The sequence below is a fragment of the Rissa tridactyla genome, chromosome 3 (genome assembly GCF_028500815.1).
Source record: "Rissa tridactyla isolate bRisTri1 chromosome 3, bRisTri1.patW.cur.20221130, whole genome shotgun sequence".
NCBI lineage: Eukaryota > Metazoa > Chordata > Aves > Charadriiformes > Laridae > Rissa > Rissa tridactyla.
The window spans coordinates 63679412-63705762 of NC_071468.1; the positions used below are offsets into that span (position 1 = coordinate 63679412).

Consider the following 26351-nt stretch of genomic DNA (forward strand, 5'->3'; position numbering starts at 1 on the left):
TTAGATTAGAATGACAAACACTTTTAACAGGCATTTACTTTATTGTTGTATAATAGGAGTACTGCAGAATTCCTCCTTAGTAGACTGTTCTTCCCCATACAGCTCAGTATCAGTTTTAATTGTACGTGGTCAAGCTTGAACAAAAGCCTCTGTGCCCTGCTACTGCTTTCAGGCACTGATCATCTGCCTCTTCCCTAATTGCCTTACCCTGCTTCTGGTTGCTTCCCCTTGCCTTTGGCTCTTTTTTTTCCTTTTAAGAACGATGTGAATATTTATCTCTGGCCTTAACGCTTCTAAAAGTTATGGGATGTTTTAGGAGTAGCAAGAAGTAGATGTTGTATAGTTCTACTGCCTGGTGGTGAACAATGGCAAAATGAACTTATTAGTGTGATGCGGAAGTTCAAAGCAAATTCAGACATACCTGCCTAGCAATATTTGGGTAACTGCTATGTAATAAAACTGCTTTCTTTAGTTTAGAGGAAGCACAGCTCTGTTCATCTTAGTATGTTCAACCTTGAAAAAGGTATATAGCATTGAAATGAAGAGACAAAATGGATCAAGGAACAAATGTCTCTTTTGTAAAGAAGAGAAATGTACTTGTTAGTTCTTCAGCAGAAAGGACAAAAACCAAGCGTGATTCAGAAAAAAAAATATGTTCTGGTGAGGAGACTAAAGGGAGTGCTCAGCAGTCAGAAGCCACAATTGAAGGAAGGAAGGAAGAAAGATTTATATTAAATAGTTAGAATTAACAAACAGATGTTGTTGCAATAATAGGTTTTGTAGGATTATAAGATCTTGTATACATATCTTGCATACCTGGAAAGCTCTGGTAGGTAATTTAAACACTTAATAACAGAAATCAGAGTACAGGTATAGCTTTGTATCCACATCTTTGTGGATGCGCATCATTACAAAATATGCAGTGTTCTCTCTGATAAGTAGAGGGGAAGTGTGCTGCTTTTAATTGTCGGGAAAGGGTCTGTTTGTTATTTCCTCTCTATATCTTTGGATACAATTTTTTGGTAGACATGGTGTTCTTATAATGAGAGAATGCTAAATATGCCAGAATAGCAACAACAGGAATAGCTGGATATAAGAGAAATAATGGTTATTTGTTTAATAAAGCATTTCAGGTCAGACACATAAGAAATTACAAACCACTGAGAATGAGGAAAAGAAAGTACTTCTGCTGCACGTAGTACTTCAGCACAATGTGACATGAAATGCTAGCCAAAGCTGGAATCATATTAATCCAGATTTTGGGGGTTTTGGAGCTTTTGAACATTTGATAGGCTGAATAATAATCAGCATAAACTAAGATGCTGATATGCTCTGAGTTGTCTTAAACACCCAGAAAATACCTGTTCTCTTGCTACAGAAATTTCAGGTCTGGTTTAATGAAAGCTGTAGGATGATCTGTAAATAGTCACTTAGGTCTGCTTTTGTTTTAATGTTTAACACCTTTAATGTTTTTTTCTTATGCTTATATTTTACTGCTACTAATAGAATTGAGGCCACATTTTAGTCTTGCATCTGAAAGTGATACAGCAGATCAAGATGATATAGAAGTTGAAGAAGATCAAGATGAACAGCCTCAGAATCAAACAATCCAACAGCCTTGCATTGTCATGGAAGATGCGGTAGCTACCTCAGGTGTAAGCACACTCAGCTCTACCGTATCCCATGACTCCCAGGCTGCTCATAGATCACTGAGCGTCCAGCTGGGCAGGCTAAAATTAGAGACAAACAGGTAAGTCTGGACATCAGGGGACACTAGCCTACTTGTGACAGCGTGTATTGTTTTGCTTTTAAACTATATGTGCTAGAATACTAGTCATAGTATCAAAATTCCACAGTACTGCAAGCTGTTTATTTAAATGATGGTCATGGTTTAGCTGTGACTGATCACTTACATTAGTTTTATTCATTTCAGAACAATAGTGATGCAAGTCAAGGTCAGTCTTGGTTTCAGGTGCCCTTTAAAGGAAGGTCTGAAAAAATTGAGCCTGCTGCCAAGCTTCTGCTTTTTCTCTCCTTCATATGCTCTGTATGGCTGATGAATGGTGTTGTGTTATGTTTTGTTTCCATTAGGGTAGAACTTGCTGTTCCTTTCTATAGTTATTCTTGGGTAATGAACTCAAGCTAGTTGACAGCCGTACATGAACTCCACAAGGAAACTGCTTCAGATTTGCACACAGAATTCTCTGCAGCAGGATCTGTGCTTACCAGCAAGCATTACCTTTTTATTAAATAAATCATGTTAATCAGAGAAAGATGGGAAAAATAGGTGTGTTGTTTAAAAGAAGAAATAAGCCAGAAATTCAGATATTGGATTTTTTTCACAGAAATACACGTATTCTACTTTAAACCTGAGAAGTGGTTCTTTTGGGTTTTTTGTTTGTTTAAGAAATGTCAGAGACAAATCTCTGTCTCCATTATTTTCTCCAAATAATTTTCTATGTAATTTTATTTTCATTAAAACATACCAGATAGTCTGTTTAAAGTAGATATTTTAGCTTTTGCAGCATCTGATTTGTGACATTGAATTTCCTACTGACCTCAGTAAATTTTGAATATGACCCTGATAGAAAGAGAAGAACATATCTTCAATAAGACAGTTGTTATGCTGCTAGAACATTCTTTGTAGTTATTGTTCCAATTTAAATTAAAATACTAAACGGCACTTTACTTTCAGATGTGTCCAAGAATTTTGACCTAATTAGAGTAATTCATTAGACAGTGCTATTTTTAATAAGGGATCGGTATTTTTGAGTTTTTAAGTTAAAATTATTTTTTTTGCTTGTGATGACCACGACCACTGAGAAATATATTGATGGCCTTATTGATACACTTCAAATACATACATAAATAATTCAGATTAGCTCACTTCCCAAGTTTATGATGGGGAGTAGCATCAGAAGCGATTAGTTGGTAGACGTACTGGTTTTTAGCACTTTGCTTTTGTAAATTTCTCAAATGCAAATTGGTCAAATAATCACATCCTGTCATTCATGCAGAAATTTTGAGGTAAATAATATGGACAGTTGTTTAAGTATTAATTAAAGCTTTATTGGCACAAGCAGCAAGGAATTATCAGCAGAAAATAGTGGATTATTTGATTGGCCCTGAAGGCCTTTTTCAACCAGAATGGATAGAGGAGGAATAAATTAACTGAAAGGTGACTGCACATTTGTCTGGATGAAATATCAATCTGCACTGAGATCAACCAAGCTGTGGGTGTGCAGAGAGGCACAAAGCAGCTCCGTTCACCTGCAGGGTGGACTTGTTAAGAATTGTTAGCTCAGGTGTGGAAGCACTCAAATGCAACTGCACTTCTCGCAGGCCTGCGTGCAAGCTAAAAGTAGGGCTAGATGTTTTTACAAATCAACCATATGAGATGCTTCTGTGCAAAGACAGGTAAGGTGTTTATGTGGCACGTTCTCTAGCTGAATTCCAGAATGTCCCTTTCCTTCAGTGTCCCAGAAAAAAATTGCAGTGCTCAACTGGCATAAATAAATAAAATTAAAAATAAAAAAAGGAAGGAAAATCATACTAAAATGGACCAGTTATTGCATAGTTCTCAGGCTGACAAAGGCTTCAAGGAAGGGATGAAGGTGCTGCAAGTCTTTCAAGGCAGAACTTCCTAAGAGTCAAACGTCAATGATAGGTTTATGAGTGTGTTCTCCATGTCCAATTTCTCTGACCGAGTTCCTGAATACATACAGTTCACAAGTCCTCCTTTTTACTAAAACGCTTTTCTAAAATTACGAGTTGCAGCAGATTCACGTACTAATTTTCCATTGTATTCTGATTATTTTCCTTTGATTGGTTTGAAACATGCTGACCACTGAATCTCTCTGGGTTTCTCTCTGCATTTGTGTTATGAAGGAAGTCAGACATGGGTTCCAGTTTGTTTCTGCTTGACATTCTCAAAAGTAATTGCTTAGGAGAGGACACAAGGTAGTTTGCCTCCTCCTTTCTCAGTCTTCATATAGAAGGAGGAGGGTAGTGCCTAGTACGTGAAGAAGGAACATCCCTTTTGTGGATAAGAACATATTTTCCCCATTTAAGAAATGCAACCATAAGCTTTCACTACATTTTCATCACAGCTTCACGCTTGCCATACCTTTGAAAATGTCTGCTGGAGACATGTGAACTGGCATTTTTCCTTACAAAGGATTATGTCGCAGAGTTTAGACCTTGGTTTATGAAAAACATTGATATTTGTTCTTCTCAGTTACACAGTTTTGTTTAAAACAGAATGCTGTCTGTAGAAATTTCACTGAAATTTTGTACCATACCACCTGTTTAGTGGGTGGATGTGTATAAGGAGGCTGGTGTGTTTGGGGCTCTTTGGCTTTTTAAGAGCTATAGATTTAGGAACCAGTGAATGTTTATGTCTTGATATAGGTCATAATAAATCTATTCCTATGAAAGCTGAAGAAGTCTGTCCTTGTCTCTCTGTCAAGGTGGTTTCCAGTTTAAGTGTAGTACTTAAGGAAATGTGTACTTCCTTCCCATTACTTCACAGGTTATTGGAGGAGTTGGTTCAAAAGGAGAGAGAATTTCAAGTCCTCTTACATCAAGCTATAGAAGAAAAAGATCAAGAGATCAGAAACCTACGGCTTAGGTCGCAGCCAATAGGTAAGTGAGAAAAGTTTTCAAAGAACAGTTTCATACTGGGTACAGACGAAGACAGTGGCAGCTAAACTTCTGTTTGTTTTATTGAGCTAGTCTCAGCAAAGATGCTTTATTATGCTGCTCCTGGTAGGTTTTGCTTTGAAGTAAGAATGTACGTTGTGAAAACAAATTACTGAATTTGTTAATCACAGTACAAGGAACAGTATGATTTAAATATTTTTGACTGTGATTATATGGAATAGTACAAGGCTCATATCCTACAGAATAAATATTATTTCTAAAGAGGATAATCTAGTATGTTTAGGTATGTGTTCTTTGAATTACAGACTGTTCCAATTGTTACACTGAAAGTTCAAGAGGATTTAATCAGTGACATGTAAATACAACTTAAAGCTTACTGAGGGAAACTGAGTTTGATGCGTATCTGCCCTGAAGAAGGTGGAAGTGATAATGCAGTTTGATGTTTTGGTGTAATGTGCTTCAGAGAAGTGTTGCTTTCCAAAAGCAGCTGGTCCTCAATCTAAGGCATTGCCTACGCACCGATTATATGAGTTACACTGAACAGTTTAGTTAAATTGGTGCAACAGCCTTAGTGTAGAAACAGTTACATTGAAATTGACGTGCCTTGTACTAGTAAAGTCATTTTCTGAAGAGGACAGAAAACGTATCTGTATCAATGTTCCCAGTACTTTATCTCTAACCAAGTAGAGTAATTGGTGTATAATTGTCAATAAAGTGGAATTAAATGTCAATTCCCAAAGCACACACTTATCTTTATTTATGGGGATACTGGTATTCTAAGCTTCAAAGGAAAGCTCACTGAAGAAAGTGCTTCAGCAATCAAAAATGAGAAGAGGTTGCTTTGGCAACACAAAACCTTATCTCAAAAATGCTTGTTCTAGATATTCCTGGATTGTCTGTGTGTCATCGTCATTCCACTGGCACAGGGACTGAAGACACTGATCTTATAAACTGGCTGAGCGTTCAAGGAGCTGATGAGGCCACGATAAACAAGGTAGCAATGATTCTGTTCTCTGACACAGTTGCAGTACTGTTTTGTGACTCAATGCAAGAAGATACCAAACCTCTTCAATTGCTTTAGCAGATTTTGAGAGATTAATTTGTTTTCAAAGGATAGGAAAAAGCCATGAATACAAAGGCCTTCATAAAAATACATTATTGTTAGTAATCCCTATATCAGATTACGAATAAGGGAATAAAATGTTGTGGTAAATAGTCAGTATTGCTTTGGTTCATAATTTTTCAGTGTTCTTTACACGTTGCAGCAGTCACTGCTGATTATACCCTGGATACAGGGTACATGTTCACCCATAGCTAACTGTGTTGAAATGAAATCTCCTGAAGTAGATCAGTCTGCTCTGCAGCAAATTATATAATTTTAGAGGTGTTGAGCTTCTCAGAATTTCAGATGACTTAGGAAAACCTGCATGTAGTTATCACTCCTACAGATCAGATCAAAGGTTCCTCAAAATTCAAGTGCATCAAATTTACATGCCACTTTTGAAAACGTAGGTCTTAACTGTTTTTAATTTCCTCGTGGATGAAATGTGGTATTAATTATGCCCTAATTTGTATTCACTGAAGTCCGTGACTCTGAGATATCCGTAATAACAATAGAAATGCCAGTTGGCAAAAGTTTTGAGTAGCTGTAAAAGCATTACACCTTTGTGCCTGGTATGCTAATTAAGTAGTTCCACCTTATTTCTAGAAACAACGGGATCAACCTGTTACATGTACCACATTTTGGCCCAATTTTAGGTTTCTTCTAAACATAAACTTCTATTTTTAAGGGCAGACAGTATAAGAAAGTTAGATTATATTCCTAACAAAAAGTTCATTTCAATTTATTTTTTTTTTTAGTTCTTGGCTGAAGACTATACATTAATGGACGTCCTCTGTTATGTTACACGAGATGATCTGAAATGTTTGAGACTGAGGTAATGGTTCACAGTTAAATGAACTGTGCTGAGCAGGGGTTGTGTTTCGTTACAAGTGAAAATAACTGATGCTAAGCCTCTCTTTATGGGATTGTGCAGTATTAATTTAAAATAAGTAACACTTTCCAGTATGTCTTCGTATACTGATGCATTCCTGATAAACACCTGATACTGTTTTAATTTTAAAATGAGCTTTTCTGGTAAAGGAAAGCAAAGGGAAAATTTTAAAGTAAAGCTTTTACCTTACATATGTAGACACCGGATATCCCATTAGAGCCTTGTTTTTATTTTAAAAGGTAGTGATAGCAAAACTTCCTGTAGTTTATCATCATCATCAAACTTCAGAAATACTGCTTATGGACTGCAACTAACACTATATTTTACCTAATCATGCCAGGTGTGTGGGTCACTGCAGAACCAAGTTTAGGTAGAAACAATAGAAGTTATTAAACACTCTGTGTGTGCTCCCTCAGTTTAAAAATAAATAACTAAATAAAAATTTTAAAAAGTGGCAGGTGGTAAGATTTTTGTAACTGACACTTTTATAATGTTGGAAGTCTGCTGTGAGTTATGCAAGTCCTTTGGACCAGAAGTCTGAGTTCCAGAAAGCAGGCATCTGAAAAGTAGAAACATTGCCCCATACTGTAATCAGAAAAGGACTCTGTTCCCTATTTGTGTATCGCATGTTGAATTTCACCTTTGATCAGCCTTCCCACTGAATTTCATTGGTCAAAACCAGAGCAAGAAAATCAGAAGGCACCTAAATTGGAATGCTTTCAGGCTAGAAGAGTATCTTTGTACCTGAGCATCTTTATGATTTTTCTTTACAGAGGAGGAATGCTATGCACTCTCTGGAAGGCCATCACTGACTTTAGAGAGAAACACGCCTGACACTGAAATTTTTCTTCGCTTCTCTGCAGAGAGGAAAAGTTTTCCTTTCAGCACAGAGCAGGTGTGCTGTCAGAAGGACTGTTGCACTTTAATCCAGTATTTGTTTACCAATGTTGAAAACACTGCAGCTTCCTGACTGCTTTTACTCCTATAATCCATAAGGAAATCTGTAAACAACCTGCAACATTATTTTACTTTAAATGTTTTTACATGCAAGTTTTTCAAAAATTAAAAAAAACTACCAAAAAACATGATAAACTCATGAGATACTGTAGTTAAAGTAACCAGATGTTAATTTCATGAAAAACTGATGTAAGATTTCATGTGACTGTACATCACTGGAACAAAACCAAAATGTGACAACAGCTTCTCAAGTTTCTTTTTCTTTGTAATATATCTCAATAATCTGTAGTAGAACTTCATAATTTCAATCATAATTAGATATTTTTCTTTTAGTGTGAAGACCTACAGGTAATTGTTTTTACCTACTGCCCTACATAGTTTAATATTGTTTATTTTTGGTAATTTAAGTTCTATGGTGCGTTTGTTTTAGAGTTGTTTATGTACTACTGAACTGTACCAGTTGCATACACCTGAACCACAGTAATGTTAGCTTGTTCTAAAGCTATCTCTGACATACACAGTTGAAAATAAAAAGAACCTAAGACTTACTTTTTCCTATATTTTTGGACTTTTAAAATAATAAAGGTGTAGAACTGGAAAATATTGGAATAAAAAAAAAAGAAAAAATCATACTGCGTATCAAGGGAACCTTTCTGACACATGTTAAAGTTACTGTGATTTGAGTTTGATAATCATAGCATTGAATATTTTCTCAGTTTTCCTCTTCAGCCTAAGTCCCGTACTGGCAATCTAGGGGCAAACAAAATTCTTCTCTGGTTGCTCTACTTGACTTGAGAAATTAATATCCAGCCTCCATGCACTGAATAGTCATCGTGGCCTGTTATTTTCTTCAGCTTTGTTTATGCAGTCTGTCTTTTCTCACATAAAATGAAAAAGGATGGTGGATATTCCCTGTCCATCCACTCTCATGCTGATTCCATCATTCTAGCACTGGGTACCATCAGATTCTTATGGGGCAGCTGCAAAAACTTGCACTGTGCGTAAGACTTGCCTGGACAGAAGCTGCTGCTTCCTTCATAAGCTTTGGTACTCAGTGAACAGCTTATGCCCTCTATTTTTCAGGTCTAGCAAGTATTTTCAAAGAAAATTAAATATTTTTTTCTGAACATAAACATGTTGTCCTAACATGTATGTAATAATTTTTGCTGACTAAAGACCAACAATTATTTATTAAAAAAATAGGCTAAACAAAGAACATTAAATAATTTTAGTCAGGCTTTTTTACTCTGAAGACGGTTCCAGTGAAGTTTGGGCACAGAATCAAACCATTCCAAAAATGTAACTACCATTTCAGGAGAAACATAGCTACTGTTTAAAAATTTCTACTGTTACTACAGCAGAAAACAGTAAAATTTCAAAGGTGGTTTTAAGCACTGGAAAGACCAGTGGTGGAGATTGACTTGGCAAAATCCAAAGCCAAGTACCCATGGAAAAGCTGACCCTAAGACAATGAACTCCCCTAATTTGATTTTTGTCTGAAACATGATCCTTTATCAGTCCACGACTACAGTTTGAAAACCTCAGATTTCATGCAGCATGACTAGACCAGAATGTAATTGCATTGCCTTAATTGTGTGTTGATACTTTGAAAGTGTGCAGTCTGTTCTCTATGACTCAGGGTGCTCAGTAATGCCAGCTATGTGTAATAGAAGGGAGTGTGATCGAGGAATCATTGTAATGTCTCCATGAGACCCAGCCTGGCACTGGCTGGGAATTAATTCCTGTAGTTCACTCCTGGCCTCACCAGCTTCTGCAGAGCTGCTCAGCAATCAGTTGTGTATTCTCCACTGTAAGACTGTATCAAGTCTGATGCGTGCTTAGGCTGGGCCATGTACGCTTAAGCTACTTGAGAGATCATGAACTGGTCTGAATGTGGGTCCCTGAACAGCACAGCTTATCTGTCCGTGTACCAGATCTGTGCACACAAACTTATGTAATATCCCCACTTCAGGCTACTTCATATAGATTGTGCCAGACACGTTACTTTTTATAACCTTGGACAGAATGTGGAGAAACATTTTGGGACAGGGTGTATCAGACAGGTCAGCCTGGGATTCCTCAGTCTGGTTCCCTGGATATGCTGGTGGATGCCTACACGGACCACAAGTGAGGGATATGAGATTAAGTTGTAAGGACGTGTTAAATTTTAGTGCAGGATTTTGACAAGGGCAACCTTTTGACTATAGGACACACCACTCCCTTTGATCTTGGAAAACCTCTTGGTCCTTGCCTAGTGTAGTGTTGTAATCCAGGGCCCAGATTGAACGAGATACGCCTTTGCACCTCAATTAAGAGAGCCAGGCAGAATGCAGAAGTGAAAACTTGACAAAGTCAGTGCTGGTTTTGGAGTCTCTTGGACCTTTCAGCGTAGAGCCTAGCCTGTTCTTGTATCACAAACACTCTCCTGCCCACAAACCACAGGGCACGTTTGTCACCCAAGGCCCAGCTCCTTCTGTTTTAGAGCACAGATGGCTCCTAGTGCAACAAAACATTCATCCTCCCTTCCCCTGGAAGACGACCTCAGGCCCTGAACTTAACTGTTTGCAAAAGGAGGATGTTCTGCACGGTGGTGGCGGAAGTTTGCTTTGTCCAGAGCGAGGGAGCTGCACCTCTCCATCTGTTTGCCTGCACGGTGTGCTGCGGCGGCGTACCATGAGTTCTCACATTCATTCACCATCTTTCAGCCGTAGCTTTGATGATTGGTACTACTGTGAGCAGATGCAAAATGAAATGATGTTTTAATCCAGACCTAGAACAATTTTAAGAGAAACAGTTACGGCAAGCAGTTTAGGGCAAGTTTAGTTGAACTCACAGGTAAGGTAACAGGACTGTGACCTTTACAGAAAGGACTGATACACTGACAACTCTTCACAGAGCCATTTTTTGGAAGCAAGGCGTCGCAGGCAGCTTGGGGTACGTACCCATCTGTTTAAAAGTGTGTGCCATAATAACAAGGCTACAGCAGTACAGCTCTTACCCAAACGATGCAGCACACTGCCTGGGCTTGTGAGGTGGCCACCACACCTCCCACCTGGTGTCGAGACACCGGCGGGGAATTAATTGGTAATCATCCCCAACACCTGTTGTTTCTCTCAGCGCAGGTACCCAAATGAGCTGCGCCAATGCGGCGGGAGCCTCTCTGAGGAAAAAAATATATATACAGCTGGGGAAATGCCGGTATATAGAGGAGAGGGGGCAGCGGCTGTGCGGTCAGGCTGGGCATCGCCTCAGCCCCGCGCTGAGGGCGGCGGGCTCCGGTGCCCGTGAGGGGCGGCCCTTCCCCGCCGGCGGGCGCTGGGCCCGCCCTCACCTGCTGCCGGGCAGATCCCGCCGCCGCCGGCGGGGAAGGGGGGGACGTGGCGCTCTCACCTGCCCGGGGCCGCGGATCCGCGGGGCGGAGCAGCCGCGCTTGGCGAGGAGGAGACATGGCGGAGGCCGCGGGCAGGAGCGGCGGGTGCCGGCGCCCCGCAGGTGAGACGCTGCTGGCGGTTGGGGGGGCGGCCGCGGGCGCCCCTGCGCTCCCGGCCGGCTGCGGGCGGACCGTGAGGGGAGGGAGTGCAGCGGGGCCCGTCGGCGGCCTCCCCTCGCAACAGGTGCGGGGCCGCCGGTGCGCCGCGCTTTGAGGGGGCTTTCCTCCCTTCCCCCGGGCCTCATCCACCGCGAATCGCCGCCTGCAGACCCGACCCGGAGGGGCGGCCCCAGGCCGGGGCGCTGCGGCCCGCTCGGGTGGCGGGCAGAGCCCTGCCGTGCCGGTGGGGGCGGCGCGTCCGGGCCGTTGCCCCGCCGTAATGGCGAGACCCCTCAGCTCCGGGACCCGCGGAGGGACGTCGGCGGGTGGGTGCCGTCGTGCCCCGGGGCACCGTTCGTTGTTCCGAAACCCTTGGATTGTGGGGCTTGGTGCGCTGCCGGGCGCCTCCGCCGCGACGGGGCTGACGTGGGGGAGGCCGGGTCCGGCCCGGCCCGACCGGCGGGGATGGGGCTGGCGGGGGCGGCCGGTGGGTGCGGGTTTTGAAGGGGAGCTGAGGGTAGCGGCGAGCTGCCGCAGTTCGTGCGAATACCTGCAGCGCCCGGCTAACGGGAACGGGGGCGAGGTGCGCCCCGGCGAGGGAGGAGGGGTTGAGGTACGGGGGTAAGGTACCTGGTAGCCGGGGCCTGCGCCCCGCTGGAGCCCGGGGTTTTGGCTGCGCCTTAAAAACGTGCAAGCGATGGGCATCTGCGAGCCCGTATTTCCTATAGGGCAAACAGGGAGCTGTCTTTACATCCCCTTTAAGGAGGGGTCTACGCTGCAAGAGCATTTAAAACCGCTTTTATTTCGCCCTAAGGGCGAGGAGGGTGCAGGGAGGAGATTTTTTGGCTTACGCAAGCGGATCGGCTGCTGTATCACTGTTGTAGGCGCAGATGCTGTTTGCTTTTGCAGGCAGTGGAGGGGTGGCCTTTTTGGCAATGTTGACTGGGAGTGCTGCTTGCTGGACTGTGAAGCCTGACTCCAGCCCTCAGCCCTCTCCTTTTTTTTTTCCCCTCCTTCCACAGTACAATGCCACTCACCCTTTGCCAGTCCTTCGATTCTCTAACATACATCCAAGTTTATCTCTGAGTCACAGAGTGAGGCTTTTCATCAAAACAGCATATGAATAGGCCATATGGCTGTTGGTTAATTAACTGTGTTTCCACAGTATAATATTTTTAATACATGTTTTATATAACGTGGGCATGCAGTCACAAGCAACAACTGTGGGCAGACCCATCCAAATGCTGTCTTTCTAGAAGGATAGCGCTTTTTCTCAGAAAACCTTTCTACAAACCACTCCCAGCCATCACTCCAAAGCTCACCTTCAGAAAGAATGCGCCACTGTTATCCTATGTGTTTCAGAGTTTGCAACAACATTAACTCCACTTGCCACAGGAAGAACTGGTTGTCTAAAGCCACATTCAACAAACTCTTCAAGTTCTCTACAGCACATTGTTGATGTGATTATTTTTTTTTCTTAAATTGTATTAGCAGTCTTTTCTTAATCGTTTACCAAAACTGGAGACAAGCTGCCAGGTGATACATATTTTACATACGTATAGTTTTAAAAGGACTTATGTGCCTAGATTTATTCTGAGTTTGCTTTGCAGCTTCATGTTACTGTGTTGAACTTTTACTCATTAGGACACATTTGTAGACGGGAGGTGGATCTGCTTGCATGAATTGTTGAGTATTTTGAGTTTAAATTGCTTTGTGCTGTCAAAGTTCATTCAAAACTTGGTCATGTGTGAAATATCAGAGTTAAACTTCTTCTGTGAAGCTATTTGTTGTCTGTTGAGGTTCTTCTAGGTCTCTGAGTTATCACAGGGGCTGCTTTCCAGGTGTTCACAAACAGGAACACCCTTGTAGCATGTCAGGGAACTGTTTCTTTGGTCCATCCGTGAGCGAGAAGATGCGTGTGCCCAGGGAATGCTGTGCAAATGGCTTCAGCTGCACTCTGCTCTGCAAGCGGAACACCCGTGTCTGGATCCGGCTCCTCGGGAAAGTCAACCTCCCATCCTGGTTTGGTGAAATTACCTACTGGTTGACTTATTGCTCCTGTTTAAAAACCAAAACAAACAAGCTAAATAGCTCTGTGTGTGTTGTGGTGTGTGTTTGGTATTTTTTTTCCTCCTGTGGCTTGATATACAGACTTTCAGAGCTGATCTTGGGGAAAGCTTTAACACCACCACCAGGACTCTGCAGAGGGATGTTACAAGTGTTTTTATTTTTATTGTTGGGCAGATGGTCTGCTGCACTTAACTAGCTTTCTGCAAGTGAACAGCTTAATTACCAGGGTGAGGGTTTTTTGTGTTTTTTCTTCCCTCTGCCATTCATAAATGCCTAGATGGCAAAATGAGTATAATGCTAAGGGGGTACACTAATTTATACCAGTTGAAATATTTTAATCATAGTTACTTGAGCACCTTGTAGTGCTAACAAGCTTTTCCGTGATTCCTGAGATGAGAGGAGCCCTCTTGTGGGGAATACCAGAGAAGCTTCTGAAGCACCTCATTGTGTGGCTGCCAACCCGTGAACACCGCAGTGTCTCTGCCTGTGAGACATCCCCTCTCACGCTTTGGGACACTTTGTCCAGGCCTATGCACAAGTAACAATTTGCTTAGGGCTGGGAGGCCAGAGAGAGCAATATGCTTGGTATGTTGCAAATGCATACTCTTCTAGTTAGTGTTCTCTTCTAAGTGAGTTTAATATTATTCTGTTATTTTTACAGCAAAGCAAGTCTGCACTTTAAATGATGTCAGTGTCAGGTAGTTTGTTAACACTGAACACTGAGGTGTTCTCTCTGTAACAGCTGGTGAGACTTTTCATCTATCGCTTGTTTATCTCCTGGTATTTTCTCCATCTGAGAATAAATCAAGTTTTAGCTTATTGGTTTATTATTTTCTTTTAAACAAATAGATAAATTATAGGGGAAAACACAAAGGTACAGAAGGCATACAGTAGGTGGGGGGCTAGAATGCTGCCTGACTCGCCACATCTCCTTCCCAGCAGTGAAGAAGTGTTTTCCTGGAGAGGATTTATTTATGAGGTATTCTGACCCACAGGTGTTATCCCTGCCTGGCACAGAGGGTTCCCGCAACCTCCCAGGGGAGGTACCAGTGTTCCTGTCTCAGTGTGGGAGCAAGCCGCCACCAGGCGGGGGGGGAAAGGGGGTGTCCCTCCTGCAGCATGTGCCCAGCTACCGGCACCCAGGGAGGGGGGCGACACAACGATGACATGGATGGGGGTACAGGGACAGAGCCTGGCTCTGTGCTCTGTGTGTGCTGTACGGCCCCAGAGTCGCCCCAGCTTCGGCAAGTGTGCTTTGCTCCGCCTCATAACTTACACCCTGGTTATGAGAGGGCAAGGCATCATAAAGGTAACGGCTATTTGAAGCAAAATGTTTTATTGCTGTGATAGTATATGCTTATAAACACTGGAAGTGTGTATGTTGTTGGAGTACTCTAATTTCTATCCATAATTATTTAAACATCAGCACTATTGTGAATATTTCCTATCTTTTACTATATAAGTTGGGTTGAAGACCTGTAATTCTTTTATTGCCAACCCTCTCTGATTAAAACCTATTCAAACCAGATCTTACAATTACTTAATTGGTTCTTCATTAACAATTTTCTGAGTCAGTACTTTAGCTCTGAATGCAGAGAGACTCTGATTTATCAGTAGCTTGTAGAATGAAAATGATACAACTAAATTAAATTTTAAAGTGTGGATTGAGAGGGTTAAAATCCTTATAGAAGCCATCCCTCAGATTTAGAAAGCTGCTAAAGTACTTCCTTGGTATCTTTCATTGGTAATATTTGTGCAAGGGCTACACACTGTGGAAAAGTTTGAACAAGCCTTTTTATATGCATGTTGTGTAATGTGAGTCAGGCTGTTTTTATCCACCCACCTACTCCCAGCACTGCTAGTATAAAAGAAGGGGGGGGGGGGGGGGTGAGGAAAAAAACCTAACAAACACAAAACCAACAAAAAAAAACCCTAACTACAAAAAATAAAACCAAAAACCCCAAAACCAAACACTGCCACCAAAAAACCTCCAGAGTTCATGAAAAATCAAGCCTGTTAAATGATGCTGGAGCAGTTGGCTTATGTGCTACTTTCCCTATGGGAAGAGAGTTTCTACTAATCTAGCTAAAGTAGTATGCGTTGGCATTTCGCTTGGGCTTCACTTTGAAAATGGATGTTCCTTTGTATGTGCTATTTCAAACTGTAAAAATTGTAAATTTACAGCAATCTGAGATGGCTGCCATTTTATTTGTATGATGGCTGGTGTATTACTATCACAGATAAACAAGTTTAATACTTTACAGCTGAAAATTATTTGTGGTATTAAAGGTAATTAAATATGCAAAAATTGCCTCAATTATGTAAATACTGTATAATCTTGCAACAACATACTTTCTTTTCCATTTGAAAAAATGTGCGTACGTCTAGACCCACAATACAAGCCACAGCATGCTGCTAATGCTGTTGTGGTAACTCTCTTTGCATACCCACCTTTCCTTCAGGAAGGAGATCCCCTGTATGTGACTTCTGTTAAACAAATGCAGTGGCCTGCTAGGAACTGTGGCAGAACTGGCTATGTGCATATTATACATGTTTAAGGTGAAAAAGACCATGAGAAGATGGTGCATTTGTTAAACTGGTTCAGATTTAATTCTGCAGCAGTTCCTGAGTATTGATTCTGAAGTCATGCCATATTTGCTTTCATTAAAATCAATCTTTGCTTTCATTAAAATAAATAGAAGGTGTATTTATACCCTTTGTGGCCTTGGAGAAAAGTCATGAAAATAATATATCCTAGGAGATCTGTCAGAGTTCAAGGAAAACGACCCTAAATTGTCTATTAAGTTAATGTATGGGGGGTAGGCTGCCTTACTAGTCAAATGGACAGAATTAGCAACTCTGACTCCTGTTGACTTTGAGATTCTTCAGAGATGTAAGTGATGGCATGATTTATGCTCCAAAATGCTAGTCACTGTAAGACTAGATTATGGATGGAAGAAATAAAGTACTGATGTCTCCAAATATTTCTTTTGTTTGTGTCTGATACTCTAACGTATTCTCCCCTAAAGTTAATGGAATCCAAAAGCCCGGACTTCTTGGTAACCTTCTAAGAAACATGTTGGCAAGTAAGATATCAGGAGAGCACTGCTAATTAACACAGCATGAAGTAGTTCACAGGATTCCATCCATCAGATACTGCCAGTAATACAACACTGGAGAAAATTTTTATTTGGTCTTGGCATATTGCCTTTTCTTTCAAGTATGTTCACATTTCTATGAAAAAGCTTAGTGCCTTTTCTTTGAAGTATGTTCACGCTTTTACCAAAAAGCTTAGTTAAGTACATAAGTGCTCTTAATTTTGAGTTCTTTACAAGCATGTGGTTCTGTTGACATGTATACAAACTAGGTATTTAAAAAATAAGCTCTTTTTACAGGAGAAGCAGTGGCAACATGGCCCAGGCTGTTAGTTAGTAGGGTAATTGGCTTTGACTTCTGTCTTCTTCTGAATTCCTGTTTCCTATAGCCCTGTGAAGATCCTGTTCCTCACTGCCTTTAGTTATTTAACTCAGCATTGGCTGAAGTTAAATGGTATGTTCTACTATAGGGCCTGATCCAATATCATTCTGTTATATATAAAAAAAAAATGTTGGCTAAGAATGATCTAATATATTTTTATTCATCATGGTATGCGTTGTGCAATTTTTATAATTAGTCATACTATGCAAATCCATTTAATTAAAAATGTAACAAGACTTGTTAATGTACGTCTCGTATTTGATTGTTTTATTGGTGTGTATGTGTTCAAAGTGTTTGTGGATGATGAGACTCTTGCCTCCACGTTCATATGTTTTCTGCTTTGATGACTGAGTTTGAGTCAGAACAGGGCAGGGCTCCCAGCCTTCTCCTCAATTTCCCTATGCTTGGGCATGCATGCACGTACGTTCAGTTTTAATTGATGGAAGGGAAAAGAGTTAATGCTTACCTTCTCTTTGGTCACTTCTGAGGAGTCTTAACGTCCCTCGGTCCAGTGTGTGGCACTGTGCATGTCCGAGATGAAACTGGGAAGAAGTCACCTCTAAGAGAAGCCTTCTGTGCCTGAGCAGATGTGCGGAGGCGTGTTTCCTGGTGGAGCTGCCTCCTGCTTCAGGGTCTTGCTGGCACAGCTGCCTGCCTGTGATTCACTGGAAGTGCGTTGGGTAGGGATGTGGTGGGGACTGGAGAAGCAGGTCTCCCATAATCACATGAGAAGATTGCCATGGCTGCTCTTAGCACCTACAGTTCTGTGGCTGAAGAATAGGTCATCTTACTGTTCTGAGCAAAGTAGTATCTAAAATGTGCTCAGTCTTTGCAGCACATATGATGGGACCCATAAAAATGGGTAAGCCAAAGTAGTCAGGATAATTGATAGGAAAATAAAGACCTGGTGTCTGCTTTTCATTTCTGGACCTAGCTTATTTAAAATTCATTGTCTCTTAGGCAGATATGGATAATAATTCTGAATTCAGTTTATTGGAAAGGGAAATACTGAGATATGAAACCAGAATAAAGACATGTTTGTTCAAACTCCAGGAGAGAAAGGTGAAAAGAGCCAAATGTGCCTTTCTAAGTTTGTTTTCTGAAGAATCTTAATACACTGCTGCTCCACTCTCTTTCTCCCAGCACATATTTAAGTGGATGTCTGCTTAGAAAGGCTGAATGGTTCTGCTCTTTCTTGAGTTGAACCACCTAATTGAATGGATGAATGAAGAATAAGTTCATGAAACTACTGTGGTTTTATGGCCTCAACTTTTAGAAGTGAGTCAACTCATTGCTTATTTAAAGATATTCAGAGTGCATCTATGCTCTTGACAGCAGGATTCTCATTAGTCAAAAAGATGAAGGTTTCCCTTATTCTCTAGCATTTTATATTCAATCTTACTGATTAATGTAAGGGGCCTTTTTTTCCTTCCAAGAAGGTGGAAAGAAGAAATCAATTATTATATCAGATGTTTATACACTGAATACTGAAGTTGTTTAAAAAAATTAATCTGCTGTAAAAATAATCTGCCAGTCCTTTATTATCGTGTATATAAAAGTAAGGCCTTGGAGACCTTTGAAGAAAGACTTAGAAACCTCTGTAAAGATGAGGTTATTCTTTGTCCTTTTTAGAGAATAAGGTAGAAGGAAGCTACAATACAAGAGCAGCAGTGGAAAAAATTAGGTGTGCATGATGTTTGAGACAGTGGTTGGCTTAATGGAAGCAAGCATTTTTTATGATATAGTGTCTACTTTTGCTACTTCCAACTTAACTTTTTTTTTTTTAAACTGCAGGGCAGGCGGGAATCCTGTTTGTCTTTTTGTGGCTATTTCTCTCTGTCCTAGATTTACATGGCATTTAAAAGAAGGTTTCGAGTCCTTTGATGCTGAGTAAATAGCTATTTTCCCACTTGAGGGGATGGGGGGAAAAAAAGGCTCTACTTTCTTGGTTCTTTTGGCCTGATTAAAACCTAGTGAAGTAGAAAGTAAATGCGCAGAGATGAGCCTCCTGAAGGAAACTGGGGAGAGATAGAGTTTGGAGTTTAGTTAGTCTCCATATATTCCGACGTTGTCCTGGGAGGAGTAGGGAGTTGGACTTGATGATCCTTATGGGTCCCCTCTGACTCAAGATAGTCTATGACCTAGCACTGTCTATATTATATATTTTTAAATGAGTTGTTAAAAAAGTTTTTGACATAAATGCGTAACGTTGAAAATGTCCATACAAAATATGATTACGTGTTTTGATGGGCAGGTACGTTGAAAATTTTTGTTTTACTGTTTCTGCAGAACAGGATGGGAGCTTTTAACTGTACCTTGATTTTCCTGATCTTTCTTCCCAAGAAGGAAATATTTGGAAGCTTGAACACTGTGAAGATTAACTAGTCGTCTATTCAATGAATGGTCATATCTGTGTTTCACAATAATGGCAAACACTAAATTTTTGTGCATGTTAAGATTGAGAACTTCCAGATTGAGACCTGGAAGTGTTGAGGGGTTGGATGGTGGGTTTTTTTGTTGCTTTTCAGTGTTGTTCTGGGGGGAGATTCCCCAGACAAACCCTGCCTTTCTTGGTTGCTTGCTCTTTGTGTACGGTGTTCCTTTAAAATAGCAATTTAACTGCTCTTATGCTAAGAAAATAGCAGGAGAAAGACATGAAATTCCTATAAAATGTAGTGTGGTGAACATACAACAGGTGTCTTGTGAAGCGGGAGGAAAAATCTGTGTGTTGTGATTCAGCACTGTCTTATTAGTGCTTCTGTTTGCAGGGCTTTTCATAGGCAAATTGTCTATAAATTTTGTCCCTTTTGCAATTGTATATGATTCTGCATTAAGTTGGTTTGAGTTTCTATAATGTAACCTGACATGCCTAATGATACAAGATGTCTTCCAGTTACTGTTACATCAAGTGGTTGGTTGTGTTTGGTTTTTTGTTTTTTTTTTTTTTTTTAAAAAAACATAGACAGTCCTAGTTATCACAGCCTGCCAGCTCTTGTGAAAGATACAAATTGTCTTGTCTTCACAAAGTTTTTCCTTTCTGTTAGTTAGCTAACTTGTGTTGAGTAGTGCCTTTTGTCTTCCTCCCCCAGGCCCCCGAAAGAGGAAAAAAATTTACTGCAGTGAAGCAGAATGCTTCACAAGACAGTAGCTGTAGAACATGAACTTATAATGTGCAAGTCATTATAATCTAAATCACAGTAATGAGCTTCCTGTAATGTTTGGATAGTTTACAGGGACTGAAACAATCCTGTGAATGAAAGAAGATAGCAAATCTAGAGTTCAGCCATTGAAAATTATCAGAGTACCCATAGTACACTGCACGTGGGTATCATGGTGACTGTTCTGGTGGCTGGCTTCAACTTGTTTTTCGTTTCATAGGTAGAGATATCAAGCCTTAATACATGATGTTAAAGCAGAAACATCAATTAGCACGTTGTTATAAGTATTTACATTTCCCACATCACAATATAATTATCCTAATAGGCTTTGTTCAAACTGCTGTTTAAGACTGTTGCATATCAGATAATGTATTGTGCAGATAATAATACCTATAGAATCCAGTGGGTGAAAGTGGGTGTGTTTAAGTGTAGTGGTTTAACTGATAATGCATTTGAAAGTGATGTAAAAAGGAAAAAACAAAAATTATCTAGTGCCCTTAAGATACACATTTGCCCTCATTCCATCTTTTGAGAGTCTCACCCATGGGTAAGAGCTGAACTGTGATTGTATTGGTAGATTGGTGGATTGTGGTAGGCATTAAGTGGATGGGATTTGAGGAATGGGGCTGCTTCTCTTAGAGGACAATGTAGTAGCCTGTATACACCCCATAAGGCGAATTGCTGAGCTAAAGAACAGCTTGTGTTAGAGCTTTTTTTTTCTTACTTTTTTTTTTTGTCCACACCCTTTATTACAAAGCGTCTTTAACTGTAGATAAATGTCATCATGTATTGCTTCCGTGTACGCCCAGAGAGTCCAAGGTGTAGCTGAGCAGCAGGACGGAGCCAGGAGGAAATACCTACCAGAGGTGGGCTGTGGGCTTGGTTCAGAACTGCTGCTCTCCTGTAGAATACTTCTGGTTTGTGGGTGTCTTGTGCCCATGCTAGAGAAGAAGGAAGAATGGTCCAACTGAGCCTTCAGGTGGTGCTGTGTTCTTCTCCATCCACTGGCTTCCTGGCTGATCTCACACATCCTGAGGTGTGTGAGGACAGAGCTGTCCTGCTAGCTGAGCACAATCCCGGACTCCTCTGTAAAGAGCATCCCAGGCCACTGTGAAATGTATCATGTTGACTGTCATAAACTCTGACCTCTCTTCTTTGGTATCATTTTACCCGTGTCATTGAGGTGATCATATACATCTGTGTAATCTTGCATTTTCAATATGAGCCACCTGCAGACTTGTCAACTAATGTCTGTGCCATCTTGTGGCACATGATTGTGTTACATCAAGTTTCTCTTTAAAAAAAAAAAATCTGAAGTGGGGAAAATCCTGTAATTTTAACATTATAGAGATGTTGTAGCTTAAAGTTTTTCTTCAGTAGCATTTTGAAATGTGAGCACACATTGAATTAGAAAGGTGGAAGAGAAAGAACATTAAGGTCTCACAGGTAAAACATCCAGCATGTTGTATAGTGGCATTTGGAGCTGTGAAGGATGGAACGTGCAGATTGCAAAACTTGTGAGCAAGTGCTCTGTTGTAAATGGCTAAAGAAAACCCAGAATGACAGCATATGAAGGAAATCCAACTAATTAAAACGATCCCGGTTGTTTGCATTTTGTTAATTTTGCAAAGTGAATGTTAATGATTGGTGCTGTAAAACTAATGGTGTGATACAGCATATTCACTCCCAAAGTCCTTTCATTGTCCTATGTTGTCTATATAAGCTATAAATCCTGATTTTTGAGTTCTCACACATGGAAAAGAATGTTCCAACACCTGCCTATAATTGTGGGTGTATGCATTCCTAATGCGAAAGGTATGCACTACATAGGAAGGTGATTAACACATGCATATATGGAAGAAGACTCGTCGTCATTGTTTTTATTTTAGATTAGGCTAAAATTTCTAAACATGAATAAACAGAGCAGCTGGCGAAATGCAGGTTCATGCCTGGAGCCTTCCAGGCTTCTTTCCCCTCCGTGCTCATCTGCTTGTGCAAGCAGAGCTCCATCCTCCTGCCACCCTGCGAGGAGGAAGGACCAGCCCCTGCTCACCGAGGCGCTCCCAGCTCTCCACAAGCGTGCGGGAGACGGCGTTCCTGAGGCCGGCTTGCTGCAGCTGAGGAGACAACACTCACAGAACCCCTTTGATTAGGATGTGTCAGTGTTGTCAGGGCAACTGTTAACAGCGGCGTATCATATTTTCTCCTCTTGTGTGGCGTGCTGAATATTTTAGTGTGCTGTTAGCTGGAAGAGGGTTGCAGGGGAAAAGGTGCTGCAGCAAGGAACCTGGAGCTGTGGGCTGGGATCTGATTGAACAGGTTAAGGCAGCGAAGAGCAGCATCCAAACCGATGTGCCTTTAATTAGGGCTTTTCTTGAAGGTGGGGAAAGGCTGCAAGCCTTTCGCGGCCGACTGGATGTTGGTATTTGTCAGCTGTTTGCATACTGCTTATCCATAGGGGATCTATTACAAGTGCTCAAATGAACAGGCAGCGTTGCAGCTAGCGGCTAAGCAGGGGCTGCAGTTTCTTACTTATTTTTTTTAATAAGCAAGAGGCAACATCAGCATGCCTGGTTCAACTACTGCCCTCCGACAAGAGAGATTGAAGAAAAGTGCCAGGCCAAATCCCCTGGGTTTATTCACCATTAACGAAGAGGATGAGCAGCAAAAGAACGGAAATTCCAAAAGACTGAAAGGTATGTGGCGGTTCTGCAGCGCGATCAGGGCTGTGTGTAGAATATGCTGCACAGCAGGCACAATGTTTTATTAGCTCTTCTGCATGCTGTAGAGAGTCTGTAAGTGATTGGTGCAGTTTGGCAATGCACACTGGCACCCACAAATGCACTGGGCATGATAGGTGTCTGTATTTAAATCTCCTGGATTGTTATGCAATCATCTGCTTTGGATATGAAGAAAAAATACTTTTTAGTTATCAACCCCATTTTTTTCCAGTAGGGATAAGGGTCCTGCATGAGAAATATATCAGTGAGTTTCTGTATGTTTTCTTTGATTTCCATGTACAGTCTGGATAAACACTCCTTTTAAAAAAAGGTGATTGCAGGCTTGCAGAATGCAATACCAGCCTGTTACAGAAGACAGCTTTGCCAAAGACAATGTAAAATTAGCTATACTTCCATTCGTGTGCATAAGGGGCAGCACACCTTTGGCATAGTATAGAAAAATACACAGTGTTCAAATACCAAATACTTTGGTAAGTCTGACAAAATAAAAAAAAGAAACAACAAACAAATCCCATCAAATTGTAACTGCTAAAGAAAAATATTTATGGTGTTTAACCTAAGTGAGTGGTGGTGGTGGAAGGATGCTGATGGCCATTGATTTATGACAGGGGTCTGTCAAGCCTTTGTATCCACTGTTTATCTTATATCATGTAATTAATATTTTCCACATGGATCCTAGTGTTTTAATTCTGTTGGTCTGGCAGGGATCCTACACCTTACAATTGTGACTGGAATTTTAAGTTTGATCATTAGAATTTTTATTCTTTTTTGTGATCAAGTGATTCCATTTATATGAGCACTCCGTTCTGTGGTCTTATTTGGGGGAAAAAATTGTACCAGATTTTTTGTTTACAAAACGAATGTTAGTTTGTAGTCTCAAGAGAGTGTTTCAAATTTCAGATGTTAACATTCTACCATGTAAGAGGAGAGGCTAGCATAGCAAGCATTTAAATAGCAAATTTATAGTATGTATATTTATTAGAGCTGAATCATTTACAGCTAACTGGTTATTTTCTTTTTCTTGAAAGAAGAAGGTAGCTTGGTAGCTGTTACAAACAAATTCAGAACTCAAGATTTTTTGAGTTTGCAGCTTGTACTTTTTTTTCTCAGAATAGTAAAGAACCTGACAGATTTCAGCATTGTGATAAAATATATATAGCTAGTCATTGTTAACGTGCCTAACGTGTTAGGGTCTTGTGTACATAGTTACCTGCTCTTCTGCATGTTTGAAACTGCCCATATAAAATGGAGATGCAAACTCTAGTGTGAGGTTATTGAGTTTTTAATGTTTTAAGAAGCATATTACTTTCCTTTATCACCCACTGGATGACTTCCAGAGTCAACAGTCCACAAAGCTAAGAAGCAATAATTTTCCAGGTTTTGTTCAATGATACTGATAGTTTCCCAGGGTAAAAGTTCTTGTTGACTTACCTAGTGTTCTCTACTTGCAGCAGTTATACAGATGTGCTTATCCTTTGCCTCTCTTGTTATAACTAAGATTCTATTCCTGATTATTCCTTTTTTTCTCTTGTTGCCGTGAAATGTAAGTAGACAAATGTGCACATGAGCACAGATAGCAAATTAACAAGTGCATGTGGTTTTAATAAGATAAAAATTTGGTGGTTTACCTTGAAAGTTCCTAGTGAGAAATAATATAGGAGGCTGTACAAAATATTTTGGAAGTATACTCACTTGTTTTTCATTTCGTAAATGCTTAAAATGGCTCATACTGTCTGTAGAACACCATTTGCATACTGATAGACGTAGTTATTTACCTTTTTGTACATTTGAATACATTATCAGTGGTTAGATGGGTTAGAGCTGGAATGCCTTATCATGAAGTATGCATGTATTAAGGATGGTGGTCTCCCTTTACTTTCCCAGTACTAAGAAGCCACTCCAGTGAAGCTCTGAGCAGAAACGTTAGATGTGTGATTGACCCGTGTGAGGCTTCCTTGAGTCTTTTGGAGTCTGTTGTTCTGTTGCTACTTTACAGTGTTTGCTTCGTCTTAGTTCTTTACCTGTCCTGCTTGTTCAGCAAGCACCTGCAGCTCCTGAGCTGTTTCTTTTTTCTTTCCCCCACCCCTAGCACATACTAAGTGTTGTCTTCATGGGAGGTGGGCTACATGTTGTCTTCATCTGCAGTTTCTATGATCGTGCTGGACCTGTCTTTGTGCAGCAGTTCAAAACACAAGAGGCCTTTAATACGTACGATACTCCAAAGTAATAAAGCACCTTGTTCCTCCGTTAAGAATATTCGAATATTATCACAAGTTTTAAAATAACTGTCATTTTTGTAGCTCGGGTCTTCTTAGAATACTAAGACTTGATTAGAGTTTGTATGAGAGTTGTTTTTGTCATCTGGGAAACAAATATTTATGTGGAACATAAAGTGGCTAACATTTGTGAGATTTTCTGCAAATTGATTTTGACACCAGACATTTCTTTTCTTGTCTTTGTCTGTCCGTATTGTAATCTGAGAAGTCTTGGTAGGCAATGAGTTTGTTCCTCCTGTGTAAACAAATAATGAAATGAAAATGTTTGTCAAGGATTTTTTTCTAATCTGGAGATATTAAAAGCCTGCAGTGATTTTTGTAGCCACGTGCTCCTGATACTGCCTTTCCTTTGACGTGAATTGTATTCTCTGCTTTTTCACTAACTTTTAACTTCCTTTCGTCCTCTTGCCTTTGGGACGAAGCCTGCATTTTTGTAAACATGTCTTTATAGCACCCGCTATTGCAGGGTCTTGAAGCCCAGCTGTTGCGTAGTAGAACAGTGCAAATAAAAATTACTTTGAACTGCCTTTTTTAGTTTTATTAACATCCTCTATTCTGCTCTCCCGTTATAACATAACAGACTTTTGCTATGTAGTGCACTCTTCGAATACAATGTGTATGGGTTTACAGAAGCTTATTTTGCACTTGAATTGCTTTTGGTTTTACTCACCAGTTTTCTAGCAGTTCTGCAACTATATCTGTGAAGAAACCAGGTAGATCAGACACAGAACTACATGCCTAACAGCTTCAATGTTCCCTTAAAGCTTGTGTTGTAAAACAAATATTGTTTCTGTGACTGAAGATAGTTTGTGAATGTTGGTCTTCATGTAAATCACAAAGATATATCCACGTAGATCAGTGTTTAATTAAAGGTATTCATCCTGTGTGAAATTTAGCCTCAGCCGTTCTTTGAATTCAGGCATAAGCAATTCAATTAGCCTTAGTATTTCCCTCCCCTGCCTTGTTGATTTTATGCACCCTGGATGTAGTCTTAATAACTTTTACTCAATTTTATGAAATTTCTAAGTGATGCCTCCTGTCCTTCCTCTTGGAGGGGAGGGGAATACTTCTCAAACTATTGATAATGTTCTGTTTCTAAAATTATCATTTGAAGAGTACAGAAAAATAGTGCTCATATTTCTGGATTAGAAATATGAATAAGTCATAACTGAAATAACTACCTTATGAGTTATGTCAAATGAATGAAAAGAAGTCTCAACTAACCTAACAATGGAATCCTTCACCTGCTTGCTTATTTAAAACTGCTCAAGGCAGTGTACCTCTACTCTGCTGAGCGAGTATTGCTGCTAATACAAAGCTAGACATATATGCTTTAGGTCTCTGAACAGTAACACTGATTCTTTGTCATCTTGAAAACAAGAAAAGGGCTTTTTCCAGTCCTTTGGTGCATGGCAGTAATGTCTGTGATTACCAGCAGATTTTGCTACTGTTTTGTGGATGATAACGTTTTTGTGTAATGCTCATTT

At 40.5% G+C, this 26351-nt stretch overlaps 2 protein-coding genes across 5 annotated transcripts in view; both read left to right on the forward strand.

The window, feature by feature from the left end:
• MAP3K5 (mitogen-activated protein kinase kinase kinase 5) overlaps window positions 1-8161 on the forward strand; it is a 106479-nt gene extending 98318 nt beyond the window's left edge. The window contains exons 26-30 of the mRNA XM_054195030.1: window positions 1507-1750; window positions 4532-4644; window positions 5544-5656; window positions 6523-6599; window positions 7430-8161. Of these exons, the coding sequence (XP_054051005.1) occupies window positions 1507-1750; window positions 4532-4644; window positions 5544-5656; window positions 6523-6599; window positions 7430-7490 (608 nt within the window). The 3' untranslated portion in view covers window positions 7491-8161. The remainder of the gene's footprint in view (window positions 1-1506; window positions 1751-4531; window positions 4645-5543; window positions 5657-6522; window positions 6600-7429) is intronic.
• A 2772-nt stretch (window positions 8162-10933) lies between these two features.
• Window positions 10934-26351, forward strand: part of MAP7 (microtubule associated protein 7) — a 121223-nt gene continuing 105805 nt past the window's right edge. For 3 of the 4 annotated variants that reach the window (XM_054194695.1, XM_054194693.1, XM_054194694.1), the window contains exon 1: window positions 19237-22543. In XM_054194695.1, coding sequence (XP_054050670.1) covers window positions 22414-22543 — 130 coding nt within the window. In that variant the 5' untranslated portion in view covers window positions 19237-22413. Of the gene's footprint in view, window positions 11106-19236; window positions 22544-26351 lie in introns of those variants that run through there. The other variant, XM_054194697.1, reaches the window with a different exon arrangement.